Source organism: Setaria viridis, chromosome 2 (assembly GCF_005286985.2).
Source record: "Setaria viridis chromosome 2, Setaria_viridis_v4.0, whole genome shotgun sequence".
Lineage (NCBI taxonomy): Eukaryota > Viridiplantae > Streptophyta > Magnoliopsida > Poales > Poaceae > Setaria > Setaria viridis.
In genome coordinates this window covers 40,372,311-40,389,468 of record NC_048264.2, presented here as the reverse complement: position 1 = coordinate 40,389,468, position 17,158 = coordinate 40,372,311, and the positions used below count along the sequence as shown (strand labels likewise).

The 17,158-nt window shown below is 47.9% G+C and overlaps 2 protein-coding genes and 1 pseudogene across 7 annotated transcripts; 2 read left to right on the top strand and 1 right to left on the bottom strand.

Annotated features, from left to right (window-relative positions):
- The first annotated feature begins 447 nt into the window (after positions 1–447).
- Positions 448–1,894, top strand: LOC117843319 (ATP synthase subunit gamma, chloroplastic). Its single transcript, XM_034723890.2, has one exon. It carries the CDS (start codon positions 559–561, stop codon positions 1,648–1,650), a length of 1,092 nt encoding a protein of 363 aa, XP_034579781.1. The 5' UTR covers positions 448–558; the 3' UTR covers positions 1,651–1,894.
- Positions 1,895–3,546: 1,652 nt separating this feature from the next.
- Positions 3,547–8,544, top strand: LOC117843773 (protein FAR1-RELATED SEQUENCE 5). 6 transcript variants are annotated; one of them, XM_034724479.2, is made up of 6 exons: positions 3,547–3,846; positions 3,977–6,133; positions 6,203–6,333; positions 6,416–6,499; positions 7,593–7,669; positions 8,030–8,544. In XM_034724479.2, exons 2-5 carry the CDS (start codon positions 4,075–4,077, stop codon positions 7,656–7,658), a joined length of 2,340 nt encoding a protein of 779 aa, XP_034580370.1. In that variant the 5' UTR covers positions 3,547–3,846; positions 3,977–4,074; the 3' UTR covers positions 7,659–7,669; positions 8,030–8,544. The 6 variants fall into 6 exon arrangements, with proteins under 6 accessions (XP_034580370.1, XP_034580369.1, XP_034580366.1 ...); XM_034724478.2 differs by having other exon boundaries at positions 7,830–8,544; XM_034724475.2 differs by having other exon boundaries at positions 7,590–7,669.
- A 1,056-nt stretch (positions 8,545–9,600) lies between these two features.
- Positions 9,601–14,656, bottom strand: LOC117844402 (uncharacterized; annotated as a pseudogene).
- Between the last annotated feature and the right edge of the window lie 2,502 nt (positions 14,657–17,158).

Genomic DNA, 17,158 nt, shown 5'->3' with positions numbered 1-17,158 from the left:
GATTGAATTTTGTCTCAGCAAATTGAATCATGAGAGACTCATGTTTTTAACACGGGAACTGAGCTGAAATTGATGTGTTCCAGGTAGGCCTAAACTTGGGCTTTTTTTTTTTTTGAAGTATGTTTGAAACACAAAAAATATGCAGGATTTTCACAGGAAACCATTTGATTCCTGTCTACAAATGTGGCCGTAGGGAGTATGTGGTGTGGGATATCCTGAGCAGGATCCCAGTATCCATTGTTTGTTTCCACAAAGGATTATTTTTTGTTTTTCAGATTTTTATTCCTGACAAGCCAAAAATGTAGCAGGAGGAGAGGAGGAGCAGGGAGGGGCAGCCAGCTCGGCGGAGCCACATGATCCTCGCCATCTCGCCGTCACTGCCCCTCCACCACTCACCCCGGCTTTGAATACCCCACCGTGCTCAGTCTCCACCCAAACCCAATCCATCCAAACCCATTTCCCTCCCTCCCATCCCGCCCCTCTCCCTTCCACTCCCTCCTCCGCCACCGCCGCCGCTGGTGTTGATCCCCGTCGCCGCGGATCCATCACCAGCCAGCCATGTCGTGCTCCCACCTCTCCACCGCGTGGTCCTCCTCGGCGCTCGCCAGCAGCGCCTCCTCCACCCGGCGGCGCTCCTCCGCCCCGCGCTCCGGCGGCAGCGGCCTCGTGGTGCGGTGCTCCCTCCGCGAGCTCCGCAGCCGCATCGACTCCGTCCGCAACACGCAGAAGATCACCGAGGCCATGAAGCTCGTGGCCGCCGCCAAGGTCCGGCGCGCGCAGGAGGCCGTCGTCTCCTCCCGCCCCTTCTCGGAGGCGCTCGTGGAGGTCCTCTACAACATGAACCAGGAGATCCAGACGGAGGACATCGACCTGCCGCTCACCCGTACCCGCCCCGTCAAGAAAGTGGCCCTCGTGGTCCTCACCGGCGAGCGCGGCCTCTGCGGCAGCTTCAACAACAACGTGCTCAAGAAGGCGGACACCCGCATCGACGAGCTCAAGCAGCTGGGCCTCGAATACACCGTCATCAGCGTGGGGAAGAAGGGCAACGCCTACTTCCAGCGCCGCCCCTACATCCCGCTGGAGCGGGAGCTGGAGGTGAGCGGCGTGCCCACCGTGAAGGACTCGCAGGCCATCTGCGACCTGGTGTACTCGCTCTTCGTCTCCGAGGCGGTGGACAAGGTGGAGCTGCTCTACTCCAAGTTCGTGTCCCTGGTGCGCTCCGACCCCATCATCCAGACGCTGCTGCCCATGTCCCCCAAGGGGGAGATCTGCGACGTCAACGGCGTGTGCGTGGACGCCACGGAGGACGAGCTGTTCCGCCTCACCACCAAGGAGGGGAAGCTCACCGTGGAGCGCGAGAAGGTGAAGATCGAGACGCAGCCCTTCTCCCCCGTGGTGCAGTTCGAGCAGGACCCCGTGCAGATCCTCGACGCGCTGCTCCCGCTCTACCTCAACAGCCAGATCCTCCGCGCCCTGCAGGAGTCGCTCGCCAGCGAGCTCGCCGCCCGGATGAGCGCCATGAGCAGCGCCACCGACAACGCCATCGAGCTCCGCAAGAACCTCTCCATCGCCTACAACCGCCAGCGCCAGGCCAAGATCACCGGGGAGATCCTCGAGATCGTCGCCGGCGCCGACGCCCTCGCTGGCTGAGCTTGAGCCGTCCTCCTTATACTAAAACTGAGCCGAGCTGAGCCGGTGGTGGCGTTCTTTCTTGGTGCGGTGCTCCTGCTATATATAATTCTTTCTCTCGCCTTCTTGCTGTTCAGTCTGTCTGTAATTCCTGATAGCACAAACACAAAGGGAGTTCTGTATTCCATGCTCGTCGTCGCGAGATACACAAGAATTTCAATTCAGAGATGCCAAATGTATAACCCGAGTATCTTTATCTTGCAAATCCTGCACTGTCTCCTGTCCGATTTGTGCGATTTACACCGGGTTGTACGAGATATGTGCAACGGCCAGCAAGCTTCGATGCTTTAGCTTCATTGGGCACGCCCAGTTTCGCTGTGCCGACTCTGCAGTAGGATTGCTCCATCCAGCACTTCATCTCCACTTCCTCTATCAAGTTCATTGGATTCTACTTCTTTCGTTCCAAATTGTAGATCGTTTTAATTTTTCTAAGTGTATAGATATTATTATGCCTCTAGATATAGTGTGTGTCTAGATGTATAATAATATATATGAACATATAAAAGTCAAAACGACATACAATTTGGAAGAACGGAGGGAGCATGAAACAAAACATGATTCGCTACTTCACTGGATGGTGCGCCGGTGCAAGGAATTGGCTTGTTGCATGTTCACACAGACACAAACCGGTTCAAAATAGTAAGATTTTCCAAAAAGAGAAGCGTATAACTGAGGTTGGGACACGTGAGTAGTTCCTCGGAATCATAAGGTACATAGAGGATGAAGGTACTGTGACCCTATGTTGTACTTCCTCCGTTTCAAATTGTAGATTGTTTTAGTCATAGATATTATTATACATTTAGATATAATGTATGTCTAGGTGCATAATAATATCCATGAATCTAGAAAAATCAAAATGACCTATAGTTTGGAATGGAGGGAACAGCATGGGTACGGTCGATATCTTCTCATCAGAACAAAGTTTCCAACCAAGACAATCGGATCACCAGTTATATCATCGGGCACCTTCATCCTCCACTAGCGGTTGTGAAGAGCCGTTTACAATCGACCAAAACATTCTACTATATTTCTTCTTGCTTCTTTTATGCAGGGCAAAAGTTAAAGAGAAAAGAGACACACCAGAATTTCATAGGATTTTGGTGGAGGTTGAAACGTTTCCTATTAAATTCCTTACGAAATCATGTATGTCGCTGGAACCGCATGCAAGTCCAATGTAGAAGAGTAAATGGGAGAAAGAAACCAGTAGATTATCTCTGAAAATAATTTTGATAGCACTTGCTGTGACGAGGGCTGTTGGTGTAGCCTCTAGGGAACAGGGAAACTAATAAGGTTTGTGTAAATGTGTTCCATGCGGGGATTGTAACATCATCTATCCAGGCCTTCCACATTTCAATTAGCTTGGGAATGGGATACATTTGTTAAGACATGTGACGGGACAAATTTAGCGACAAACTTACACGCTCGAAGAATGTTAATTGTGCATTTTCCTAAATGCATACAAGTGTTTGTAGTCTCAAAATGTTAATAATTGACTAATATGTAGTTCTATTTGCTTATTTGAAACGTCAATTGAAATTGTATACGGATGTCGGACAATGAAACGGATGGGTTCCCCAGCTAAAACTCTCTCTCAAATGGGAGAATTTTTCTTTTTCTTATTTTTTTTTCTAGCGCAGCATGCTATTGCTACGGTGGGAGTGCTGGAGCACCAGGTGCAGGCAGCGTGTGGCTTCGGGTGCAGCCAGTTCCCTTGGACCGGTTCCACCATCTCGGGCGTAGACCGCCGCTAGACCCCAGTCCCCTCCCCCACCGGCCAACCCCCATCGCTCCGGCCGCCGCGACCGGCGCGCTCCCCGCCGACGACAACCCCCCCCCCCCCCCCCCCCCCACTCCACCGCGACCATAACACCTGGTGCTGCTATCCGGCGACCTCGTGCTCGCCCATCGCGACCTATCTCCTCCCTTCGCTCCGCCCGCCGCTCTCCACGCGGTCGGCCCGTGCGCCGCCCTCCACGCTCCCCTGCCCAGCTGCAGCTCGAGTCCGGCTGGTGCGGCAGCACCCTCCCTTCCCACGACTTCTCTGTTCTCTCTCGGCCTCGGTCTTCCTTCCCTAGCGGCGACGACCGGCCGAGTTGCGCTGCCCGTTGTTCGTCGAGCGACGGGCGCTTCGCCGGCGACGAACATCGTCCGGCAGGGGTATGCCTGCCTATTCCCCTCCCTTCCCATCCTGCTGCGCGAAATCAAACACCCAAACCCCTAACGTATGGTATTTGTATTCGGATCTGACCATGATTTTACCTTACTAAATTCGATCTTTTTGCAACAGTTATTGGGTGTACACATGTACAAATTATTGGGTGATTTTACCTATACTGGGTCCGCCCCTGCAGCGGTTGCCTTATTGATGGACCTAGCTGGGTAGAAATGGATAGCAGTCAAGATTCCCAAGAAGAGAGGCACCAAAGAAGGGAGAATGGTGAAGAAACAGAAAAGGCAGCTGATTATGGGAGTGCTTTGAGCCGCAAGGAGGCAACAGAAGAGCTCCTTGGTTGCATAGTCCATAGTGAGGAAGAGGCATACAGACTGTACTGCGACTATGGGCATCGGATCGGTTTTAGTGTGCGAAAGGGCAAGCAGTCCTACTTTATCGGTACCAAGAATATTCGAACAAAGGACTACTACTGCTCAAAGGAAGGGCTTAAGTATGATGAGCCTGTTACAGAAGCAAATTTCAATCGACCAGACACAAGAACTAATTGCAAAGCAATGATCCGCTTTAGGGTTGACGAGAAGGGGCGATGGACAGTCATACGCTTTGTTCCTGTGCATAATCACCAATTGGCGAAACCTGGGGAAAGGCACATGCTGAGATCAGCCAAGTCGCTTGCTTTTGGCAAATCAGGTGTTATAGATCCATCAGCATCTACAGAGTCACATCCAATAAATGGTTTCTCGGATACAATCGAAGGTGATACAGTTGATAATTCAGGGTATACTATAAGGGAGTGTTACAATCAAGTGGGCATGCAGGGTATTACGGTTATTGAGGCAGGCGACGGCCAAAGTCTTGTCAGCTATTTCAAGCGTAGAACCAACGAGGAAGGCATGTTTTATTGGGATGTCCAAGTTGATCAAGAAGGGCGCATGACCAACTTCTTCTATAGGGATGGTAAATGTAGAAATGATTATGGCTGCTTTGGAGATGCTATTATATTTGATACAACCTACCGCACTAATAAATATAACTTGATATGTGCCCCATTTGTTGGTGTTGACCACCACTGGCAGAATGTTGTTTTTGGCTGTGCATTCTTGTTAGATGAGTCTGTAGCTTCCTATGTCTGGTTATTTAAATCATTCTTGGAGTCAATGGGAGGGAAGTCACCAAAATCAATATTCACTGATCAGGATGAAGCCATTATGCAGGCAGTTGAGCAGGTTTTCCCTAACACACAACATTGCTTTTCCTACTGGCATATTCTGAAGAATGCACAATCTCATTTAGGCTCACTAAATACATCACAAGCATTTCAACATTTGTTTATGCAAGGATCTGACTCAGAAGAGGATTTTGAGGAATCATGGACTGCAATGCTCCGTGAATACAAACTACAGGATAATAGCTGGCTGAATGACCTTCATAGGTTCCGTCATAAATGGTGCTCAGCATTGAACAAGGATACATTTGATGGAGGGATCAATTCTTCTCAATGGGGGGAGGTTTCAAATAATATTCTCAGTGGAATTTCTGATGAAAATACCTCTCTTACACGTTTTGCCCTCTTGCTAGAAAAGGTTGTTAAGGATCTACGGAGAAATGAATCTGAAGAGGATTTTCGCTGTAGCCAAACTGCTCCAGTTCGTGCAGTTAAGCATAGTACAGTTCTGAAGCAGGCTGCAGAATCATATACACATCGGATCTACAAATTATTTGAGGCAGAATTTCTGGATGGATGCGGAGCAACTTCATGTCATGAAACTTCAAGTGGTGGAAATCTATTGAGGTTTGAAATTACGATGCAGGGGAGAGGTTCAAAAGTATGGGCTGTTGCTCTTGACACTTCTACCATGGAAATCACTTGCGGTTGCAGAAAATTTGAAAGGATGGGTCTTCTTTGTTCACATGCCCTCAAAGTCTTCACCCTGCAGAATGTGGACACAATTCCAGAAAAATATGTTTTGAAACGATGGACAAAAGATGCCCGGAGAAGCATGTTTAAACTTGCTCAAGATGATTCAACCCAACAGGAATGCACAGAGGCTGAACTTGCATATCGCAATCGGGCAATGCAGTACGCATATAACCTAATTATGAAGAGCCAGGAATTGGAAGAATCAAGAAAAATATTCTGGGACTCCCTTGAAACTGGAGAGAAGGCGCTTGAAGTGTTCTTTGAAATGAGAAACATGCGCACTCAAGCTGCCAAAGATGCTAGTAATAGAGAGAAAAAGAAGAAAAAACCATCAAAAGGACCAAACTCAAGTAAGTAACAATTCAAACTCCTTCCTCATAGAGAGTATCAATTTATTCAAAGTATACCCTATTATGCAGAAAAAGCAAAACAAGCCCCAGCAGCTTCCTCAGCTGGTCTGGAGCTGATTGTCCAAACTAATGAGCATCAATATCAACCTTCACAAGATGCTCAGGGTAATGCAACGATTGGAAGGCCATATTATTATCAGGTACACAGAAATGAGTTCTTTTCCTTTTTTTTTCTTTTGGCATTTAACAGATCTTGCTTGTATTTATATACTTCATTTTCAGCAGGCTTTTCCAACTGCCCCTATCCAACCAAATCAGATGTATATGCATCCGAATGTGCACACAATGCCCCTGTGCACATCACAGGTATTCTAATTGACAGACTGATCTCAAGTTCTCAACATATTTCTCTTATCTTGCAAAGGCCAACACAAGGTCATGTGATTTGTCAGGGATGGATGGCACTTCTTTATTATTTTATCTTTCTTCTTGCTTTGGAATATTGGTTGCAATAAGCCTCTTTGTAGATGGCTCTCTGTTCTCATAACAAGTATAGGTAAAATTAATGTTGACCTATGTTAACTGTGTGGGCATGGCTTGCTACATAACTACGTGACCAATCCTTGGCCTTCTGTACATGGCACCTTGGCACCTTTCTACCTCCATGACAGCTCATTTTTGAGCTGTGATGGTGCCCATGGTTCAGCAAACCCTTGATAGTTGGATGATGGCCCCAAAGCACGCTGTGTCGTGCCAGAGAGGAACAGTGAGGATGAAAATGAGGCACTGGGCACACAATGTCCGAAGGTGAAAGCAAGGATCCTTTGGTGTGACTTGAAGTGGACGAGTTCACCATATACATGGCCTCAAGGCAACCAGCACCAGCAGCAGGCAGCAACAACACCTTCACACCATGGAACACAGTAGTGGTTGGAGAGATACAACAACATACCCCCCCCCCCCCCCCCCCCCCCCCCGCCCCCCCTCCATACATTGTAGCCACTGACCACTTATCTTCTGATGAAGCAAGTTAGTGTCTTTTTATTGTTGTCACATGCCATTTTGTCCTTCACAAATGGAAAAGGCCTACACAATGTTGCCAAAAACAATCTTTACCCCCAACTACCATCATACTATTTATGTTATTCACACCATATCTTAAACTCCAAGAAAATAATAAACTCTTGGTACATGCAGAAGATGCATGACTTCACAGATCGGTTTGGGGGCCTTCTTTTAGAGAATAGTCCTCTTGATTTCCTTGGTGGGAAAGTTTAATGCACCATCCACTGTTTGCAAGACCTTGAGAGATAACATAAGCACATAAAGATGCAGACAATGCAAACTGTAGCACATCCCATGAGTGTGGAGTTTAGATAGTCATCATTGATGTAGGTGCAACAAAAATGTTATTTTGCTCTCTGAACTTATTTGCCCTTGTTATTGTTGTGTCCAGCAGGATCATCTGCCTGCATATGCTGCAATACGCCCCAATTCAAATTTTGGTGGTGCCAAGAACATCTGAAGGATAATAAGGTATGCAATGTCCTCACAATTATGCGTCGTGTGATGTGCAGAACCATTTCCTTTGTCTTATTGCTCTTGTTGCCACTTCTGGCAAGAAGATGTGTGTCTCAAACGCTGAACATCAGAGCTTGATGCCAGTCCTGTCCTGGAATTGTATTGGTGTTTGCAGGGCAATAGCTGGTTACATTTAAACAATGTTCCTATGCCTGCTCTGCACATGATACCAACCCATACTGTAGTGAGCTCGGGGATTACATGCTGAAGTCTTGCTACTCTTAATTTCCAAGTTCCTCTGGATGTTGCTGGAAAATCTTGTTTGAGGATTTCAGCTACCAACTCAGGCTTGAACTCTGTCGACCCTTTGTGTAGGCCTGGCGGTGCTTCTTCACATTGGTCAGTTCATTGGCCCTTTCTGCCGATCTTGAGGGAAGTGGCTCTTCTGGCTGTTGCTGTGCAACCTCTTGTGCATAGAGCAGCAGCAGCTCAATATTAGTCTGAGGCAGGCAATTTTAGGCTTGTAAATTGTAAGTCGTGAGATTGGTTGAGAGTTAGGTCATATTACATCTCTGCAGAATCAGAATCCAGTTGCAGACTATGTTGATGTAGGGACGGCTTCTCTTGTGCAAGAAACTGTCTCAGCTCAAACAACACAAGCCTGCCAGTGGCAGTGGCACCAGGCACCTGCTCTGCTCACCACCTGGGCTCCTGGCGACGGAGATCGCCATTCCTGCATGAGTTGAGCTTGTCCTGAGCAGCCGAATCGCTGCGCGTCAAAGCAAGCGGCGGCAGGATGGGTAGTGTGCTCCCCGGCCCAGCATGGATTCGGATGCTGACCTCTGTTTTTTTGGATATTTAATTTTTTGCCATCTGGATGGCAACTCTTCGATCGCCAGTTTTACATTTGCCACATGGAAGAGATCCATGCCAATTTTGCTTACCTGGCACAATACATGGGCTCGTCAGCATTGAAATGACTCCCCTACCCCTGCCTTATCCTTCACCTGCCTGACGCCCCTTCGCCCTGACCTCGCGGCTCATTTCTGCTTCCTCTCGCCATTCTCCATCTCGCACCGCACCGCTGCCGCTAATGAATGTCTCGTCGGAGGGCGGTGTCGGCGACTGCTTCAAGCAGGAGTGCGTCAAGAGTGATGCAAGGCAACCCCGCGTTTGGCAAGGAGACCGGAATACCCTTGATTTAGTGTACTACCTGCGGGCAAGCGTGGGTCATTGAGCTAAGGGCTTGGACGGAAGCTAATGATGGCTAGGTGTTCTTCAAATGCCCAAGATTCGTGAACGGGGTGAGTTGGTGATCCGATTTGTTTCGTTTTTTTTCTTGATTTTTTAATCGGTGACCTAGGGTTGATGTATGTGATTTCTACTACTGGCAAAAGGAGTACCTTCACAAACTTGTGGAACTAGGTAGGATCACAGTGCATCCTAAGGCACAAGTAGATTCGAGCTCTGAAGAACATGATGAACATGCCGTTTCAAGCTAAGACAGGAGCAGCAACGTGGAAGAAAAGCTGGATGTATTAGTCAAGACACTTAAGTTGTTGGTGTTTATGGTGGTTTGTAGGTGTTGTTGTGGGCATCATGTACCTGAGGAAGTGAGAATGTAATGTATGGGAATGTTGGCATTTGAACAATTTATGTTAGATGGCAATGAACAGATGGGTTAATGTTGAATCAGTATGTGTTGACAACCACAGAATTTAGGAGCATACGCATAAGTTATTGATCCATCGTTCATAACAGGTTCATCATAATCCTTACATAACAGGTTCAACATCTAGGCAAAATAAAAGTTCAACATTCAGATTACATAACAGGTTCAACATCCAGGCTAAATAAAACTTCAGCATCCAGCATACATAACTGGTTTAGCAACAAGCCTACATGACTTGTTGTTCAGCAAAAGACACAAATTGTGCAGTAGATGACTACTTCTTGACTGGACTAGCCTTCTTGATCTTAGTTGCCAACTTCTTCCTAGGTGTCAATTTTTTTACTTGATTATTTGTTGGTACCACCTCCAGAGCTGGTGGAGCCTCGACCATTGGTGTTGGTGGAGTAGCCAATGCCAATCTCCTGTATTGGCATAAGCACAAGTTAATAGGCAGGAAAGTCACAACTAGTAGGTAATAATTGATGTTTGACTAGCAGGAAACTCACCTTCTTGTGGTTGGTACAGGACTATTAGATGGTTCAGCTTCTCTAATTGATGTTTGAGCTTCAGCTACTGCAGCTCTGGTTCTTGGTGTATTAGCTAGTGATGGTGCTGCTTCATCAGTTTTTGTCTTCTTCCTGCCCACTTTGGCTTTTGTCTTCTTGGTCCTCTTCCTGAAAATCGAAGCATTAGTTGTTAACTAGGTGTAAAATGCTAGGTGTGAAAACATGGTAATGCAATATATCTTTTCTTGGTGCCAGTCAGGTGACACCTCTAGCTTCCGCTCCTGTGCCCAAGTTGCCCATAACCCTGACATGTCACTTGTCTGGTTGACTTTCCAGTCCGCTCCAAGCAAGATAAATACATGTTCTTCTTCTGCCTTCCCAACCCTTTCTTCTTGGCAATAGGAGGTAAAAGCTTGAACCCTTTGTCTACTTCAGGCTATTGACTCTATGGATGGCAGTGGGCACAAATTACCCACGTGCCCACGGGCAAAAACCCTGTAGGGTAAGGATACGGGTTCTATTTTGTACCCACGGGTACGGGTGCGGGTTTGAGTTTGTGCCCACGGGTAAAAAATTAATGGGCATAAAAATGACTTACCCGTGCCCACAAACCCGCAAACCCATACGACTATATAAGCGATTTCTAGGGTTCTCATTCATTCCTGCAATCCTCCTCCCAGCCGCACCTGCACGCCACCTCTCGTCCTCTCCCCTCCCCGCTGCCACCTCCACCTCTCCGCTCCCCGCCGCCCGCTCTGCCGCATGCCCTCGCTCCCCGCCGCCACCTCCACCGCCCGCGGCCCCTCCGCCGCCCACCGCCCGCTCCGCCGCCCACCGTCGTCGTGGGCACGGGTGTGCCCGCGGGTGACGAGCACAGGCACAACTTCTTGCCCGTGATGGGTGGCGGGCGCGGGCATGGGTATAGAGTTTGCCTCGCGGGTGCGGGTCTGTAAACCCTCTACCCATGGGTAATGTGCCCGTTACCATCCATAATTGACTCTTGTCTTTATGTTAGGGACCAATCCAACATAAGCAGCTTGAAATCTCTGCACAGAGTATGCTAGGTCTACATATTGTTCCATATTCATCCTCCTCTCAGTGGTGATGACTGCCAAGGCATGTGGACAAGGTTTTCCACTAAATTGCCACTCCCTGCAAGTGCAGTGGTGCTGTTTAAGGTACACAACATGTCTTTTGATCTCTTCATCTTTGTATATTTTTGTCACCTCTATCACCTTCAGATTTCCTAAACCCTTTGAGGCTGCATTCAGTTGATGGATAACTGCTGGTAGTATGAGACCATTCAGGGCCATTGACACTCTTCTCCTTTTCTCAAACATGATGACTGTTTTCTCCCTAACAGCATCTGCAAGAACATCTATAGGCAAGTCCTTATATTCCTTGATCCATGCATTCCAACTCTCTACCAAGTTATTGTTGATGTAGTCACACTTAATTTTTGGTGAGAATTTGCTTTTGGTCCACTTCATATGATGATGCTCCTCCAACCACTTCTCAACATTTGGTGAAGGAGTGGTCACTTTTGCAAGAAGGTACTTGTGTTTATCTGGTAAGTAAGCCGTGGCTGTTGGCCACATATGCTTTGCATACACACTGCCATGGAAGTTTTTCTTCATATTTTCCATCAGATGCCTGAAATACTCCCTATATTCTGCCAAAGGAAACACTTCCTTCACAGCAGCCTCTAAACCCTTGCATGCATATGTACATATTGCCAAGTTGTCCATTGGGCCTATTGTTTGTGCAAGTTGCTGCATGAACCAAGTCCAATTATCCTTTGTCTCGGAGTAAAAAAAATCAAATGCCAAAGGGAACATCCAGTTCTGCCCGTCTATTGCATTGGCAGCTGGCATGTGTCCATTCCACTGTCCATTAAGGGCAGTGGAATCTATGCTAATGTATGACCTGCAGCCACCTAAGAATCCATCGATGCAGGCTTTTAATGCCCAAAAAAATCTGCTAAAATGAGTCTTGCCATCTATCTCTACTGTGTCTATCTCTACCACACTGCCAGGAGATCTAAGCTCCACCTCTACCTTGAACCTATACAACTAGTCAAATGAATCTTCCCACTTACCAAATAATTTAGTTGTTGCTCTCTGCCTATTATCCATACAGTCTAGTACAAGATAGTGATGTTATACTTGTTCTCCAGCTCTTGCTTCAACTCCTTCGTGCCCATGTCATGCTTCTTCTTTACAAATGGAATTGCTCTCTCAGCGACCCATGCTTGAGATGCCATCTTGCCCAAAATCCTACTCCTAGATGCACATGTGTGAGGATTGGAGTTTATCTGAACCTGCACAGAAAATGAATTGCATTCAGAAAAAGCAACAAGCAAGTGAACTAACTATCATTGCACAGCAAAATAGTAAATTACAATAACAAGCAAAATATATCCTGACACTTCTATCAGCTTGTGTTCTAGCCCTAATTTTCCATTGACACCCCTTTGCACTGTAACACCCCCTGAATCTAGTTTTCTCTGACTTCTTAGTGTGCAACTCAAACTCCTCCACAATTGCATGCTATTTCACTGCTAGCCTAAAATCCACCATACAAGGTACACTATGTCCACTGATATTTGTGGATTGTCTCTGTCCCAGTCAATAATTGGCTCAGTAGGTTCATGGTCATCTACTGGAATTCCACAATCTCTAATGTCTTGTTGTAGTATAGCTGGAATGACTGGAATTGGTACTTGTTCTTGAAATGCAGCAGTAGCTGCTTCATCTGCTGCCTTGAAGCCAAATGCCTCGTACACATCATCCTCATTTGCTATGCTAGTTGCATCACCATCTTGATCAGGGTCAGCTATGATGGTCAAGGTGCTCCAGTCTACTGCATATTCCTTCTACTTTTGTTCTAGAGAGCTAGTTGTCTCTCCAGCAGCTTCTGATTGGTGCTCCATATCAGCATGTGTCACACCAGATGTAGCATGAGCACTAGAGGCATTTGGTGCAGCTGCAGAACTACCAAACATTTTGTATCCATCTTTCTCCACCACCTCACAGGCCATATATAGCACTCTGACATCCCATTTGGCTTGAATCAAATTGCAAAACTGATTATTTGTGGCAACGTGGAACCAAAATCTTGGTCTACTGCCCAGACTAAAAGCTGTTGGTTAGGTCCCATATTGTCTGGCTAGCCATTTCATCAACAAACTTGTCCAAATTGTAACCACTTCTTCCATCAATCCACAACTCGTGATTCTGCTCTGCCATATCAAACACCCCATACTCTTATAGGCATCACACTTAACATGAACTTTAAATGCATTATCAAGATCAATCTTGGTGAATCAATGAAATACAAACAATTTTGGAGTTAGGACAGTACCAACTCCACAACCGAAAGACACCAGTAGCAACTAATATGAGGGGATAGAAAGAAGAGTCTAAGCACTAACCAAGGAGGGCATTCACTGGACTTCATTGTTGCTACACCAGATATCTACCACATCAATAACCTATGCATACCAAGAAACAACATCAGATCGAGAATCATTGACCTAAACCACTGCTCATAGATCCAACCGAAACCCTAACCTAACCCCGTGCGACGACATTGCATAGGAGGGATGGGGGAGATCCATGATAGTACCTTGGATTCGTAGCGTGGTACCCCAATCTGTGCAGAGGATAATGGCGCCGCCGCCAGTAGAGACGAACGAGAGGTGGCGAGAGGAAGAAGAAATAAGCCGTCAGGTTCAGGGGCGAAGGGGCGTCGGGCAGGTAAAGGTTCAGCCTGTTCGCTTCAGCTTATCAGCCGGCTTATCAGCCACCGAACACTATTTTTCTCTCACAAGGAATCAACTGTTTCAGCTTTTCAGCCGACGGGCCAGTAATGTAATCTGTCTAGCTTACTCGTGGTCGATGGGACGACGAGAAAAACTGATCCCGGGATTGGAACATGAGGCGGCATACGGCCTTAGGACGCTGTCGTTCCTGATTAGTGCTGATCAGAGCTGCACGACAACTTATCTGGTCGGTGGCCAGCCATGACGTACGCGCCGTCATCCTGACAGGAACAGCAAGGAGCAGCGAGTAAATACTACATGCATGACTGTAGAATGTACTCACGATCCGTAGATGCGAAATTTCAGATTAATAATTATAGTGGTATGAACTGCGGCGTAGTGGTACTAATGGTGAGATTGCTACTACAATACGTACTGCACACCATGCAACGCCTGATGGCTACTTCGTCAATACTCTAAAGCTACTACCACTACGTCTATACATGCAACTGCGCCAATCAAGCTAGCTATAGCTAGATGAGGCCGCCCTAGCTAGGATCTTCAAGTTTTCTGTCTCGGCACCGGGAGGGGAGGAGGCTTCCCGGCCTGCGCCGCCGCCGGACGACGCGGCGGTGACCGCTGGCGGCGGCGTGTCCGCGATGATGATCTGGTCCCTCGCCACGCGCACGGTGGCGAAGGGGGTCCTCGCCGCCTCGCCGGGCGGGGACGCGCCCTCGTACACGACCTGCAGGTAGCGTCGAGACCACCACGGCGCGCACGAGCGTCGCGTGCACGACGGCCGGCCGCGCCGTGCCGCCGGTGCCCGCGCTCGCCTCCGCTGGCGCGCGGACGACGAGCACCCGCGTGCCGAACCTCGCGCCGCCTGCGCCGGCGACGACGCGCTCCTCGCGCCGCGGCACGGGCGGCGGCGGAGTTGCGCCACGGAGGGTGTTGTTGGCCCGCGGGCGGCCTCCGGAGGCGGCGTCGGACTTGGCGGCTGCCTCGGCGGCGAGCTTCTTGAGCCTCCGCATGTTGGCGCACGGGATCGTCATGGTGGGCATGGCGGCTACCGGCTAGGTATAGCAAGCTTCGAGTGACGGGGACCAGGAGTGCATGCAGTGCAGTGGCTCGAACAAGCGGGTGTGCCGTGCTGCACGGAGGCATCGGCGCCCAATGCGAGCTTATATAACTGGCCGGCGAGCGATGGAGTATGTCGGCGGCTATAGCCAGAAGCCCAGACCTGTGTCTGTGTGTGTCTCAAAGCGGACGCACTTGGTCCACGACGACGGTTGTGAGGTAGTAGCGCAGGTGCACTACATTCAATGCAGTGGCCGAAGAGACACAAGGAAGCTTGGCAGCCAAGCATAGGGTAATGCATGGGGAGACCTGCTAGGCTGCTACGATAATACAACTACAAGCCTAGCTAGCCAGCAGACCTGCTAGCAGCAGCCTTCTGCCACATTGTCCTTGCCACAGAGTGGAGTAGTGCTCCGCAAGGAGTAGAACAGAGAGATTAGCTTAGCAGTGTGCGGTGACGATGCCCACCGTAAGTCCATACCAGTCGAATTTCAGGAATCAGAAGCTAACTAGCTTGCCGCTCCAACGTCTCGTTTCCTAATTCCTACTCCCTTCGTCCTAAATTGCTATTCGTTTTGATTTTTCTAAATACAAAACTTTTTATATATGTATCTAGGTGTATGTATGTCTAGATACGTAGTAAATGCTATATATCTAGAAAAGCCAAAATAAATAGTAATTTAGGACGGAGGGAGTAGGTAGGTAGGTGGAGTGGTGATTGCGACCGAGTCCAGTGGGTACGAGCTCCTTCTTGATGTGATCACAATTGAAGCTCTGGCAGCGAGAGTGCGATAAGGTAGCCGTGGAATTGAACAATATCAATTTAGTCAACCTTCTTCAATCGTCAACAGGACACAGATCCAGTGTTGCGGGCTTATGGTAGGATTCAAATGCTTAGTAGATCCTTTACTTCTGTAACCTTTTCTGTTGTTAAGCGTGAGGCAAACTTGTTAGCACATTGTTGTGCAAAAACGCCCTCACCGAGGAGTCGCGTACCTGGGTTAGCGAGATTCCGGACTGGATTGTGAAAGCTACCAGGGATTCACTTTGTACGAACAATGCTTGTAATCTTGTGCCTGGTTTAGGCCGTAATCAACATGCAACCGTCGCCTGAGACAAAGGGCGACGTTCTCCAAAAAAACGTCTTCATAGGTTTCCTAGATCAATACCGTAGTACGTTTACACACTTAGTTTCAAACCCAGTCTTCTCCTTCTGTTTCTTTTCTGTTTTTCTCATGCGAGAATTTCCCTTTGAATTTTTACAGTTGGGGCACACAACATGAAAAGAGAGGCCGAGACCAGGAGGGTGGCTGGAGCCTGGAGGGCTGGCAGCCATGAGGAAGAACGAGTGTACCATAACTTGGTAGCCAAGGAAGTTTACTTGCCATCCAAGGATCACTTAGGTTCTACACTTGGCATAGCTCCAGTAGTTCCAAGAATTTTTAGAGCAGGGTATTTTTAGCTCCAAAATTTCATGAAGCTGGAGCCTAGAGGTGAACCATGAGTATTGAAATAGGCCATTTCGTTTCCATTTTAGACTAAAAATAAATATTCAAATGACTTTATTTTGATCTACAAACTCCAAATCTGGTGGTTGAGCTGGGAGCTTAGCCCTGCGAAACCAGGTTTTACTTAGTGAGTAGACTCTAGATATAAATAAAGGTCTCTCTTGACGTCCTCAAAGGTTGTAGCCAGCCGCTATCCAAGGACAGTGAAGTAAAGTGTTTTTGAGCCTCACAACCTAAACTACGCGTGAGGTGCTAATATATCGGCACACGGTGTTTTATCATGAAGGTTGGTGCTAGATGTGTGGTTGTTGGAACGCTCATCTGCGTACAATGAGAACGGATCATGAGGAGGAAGCATTGTCTACTTAGCATGAACAACTACTTCCTCTGTACCAAAGTGCACGAGTTGAGTCGGACTACTACAACTCTTTTCCATAGTAATGTGGAGAGGTAATGATTCATGATCTCGTACTCACATGATGCCCTAAGTAAATAAGGTAGAAAGTTTGATTGCACGCTACTAGCGTAGAATGCGATCTACCAACATGAGGCGTTGAGGCCTCTCATGGTGGAGATGGAGACGGTTGCCAAAGAGCTGACTCCCCGTGAATTTTTGCTAGGCGCAGATGTAGGAAGCTTTGTTACAAAATTGATCTGAACCAACCACCTATAGTTAGATTAACTAAGAGACAATTGCCATACAAATATCTAAGTTAATTGCTACAATCAGCAGCAACCCTAAGTTGGAAGGATCCCTTATCTCTCCACGAACATCTAGGCGGTGAGGGGGGCTTGGGCCCCCTTGCTTCCACACTTGATCCGTGGGGCCATTACTTGGCGATCTATAGGTCTAGATGACGAACCAGAACTCCAAGATCAGGATGGCCTTGCTTGACTATTCGTAAAGCTGATTATAGCTAGTCCAGCGTGTGGAGTAGACATGAAGTGCTGCATTGCGGAGAGTGTGCTCTTCATTGA

What these genes read in the sequence shown, in the direction of transcription:
- LOC117843319 (XM_034723890.2), top strand. Translation starts at nt 559, where the DNA reads ATGTCGTGCTCCCACCTCTCCACCGCGTGGTCCTCCTCGGCGCTCGCC.
- LOC117843773 (XM_034724475.2), top strand. Translation starts at nt 4,075, where the DNA reads ATGGATAGCAGTCAAGATTCCCAAGAAGAGAGGCACCAAAGAAGGGAG. An exon ending in ATCAAAAGGACCAAACTCAA is followed by an intron (nt 6,134 to 6,202) that starts GTAAGTAACAAT and finishes CCTATTATGCAG; the next exon opens with AAAAAGCAAAACAAGCCCCA. An exon ending in TGCCCCTGTGCACATCACAG is followed by an intron (nt 6,500 to 7,589) that starts GTATTCTAATTG and finishes TGTTGTGTCCAG; the next exon opens with CAGGATCATCTGCCTGCATA.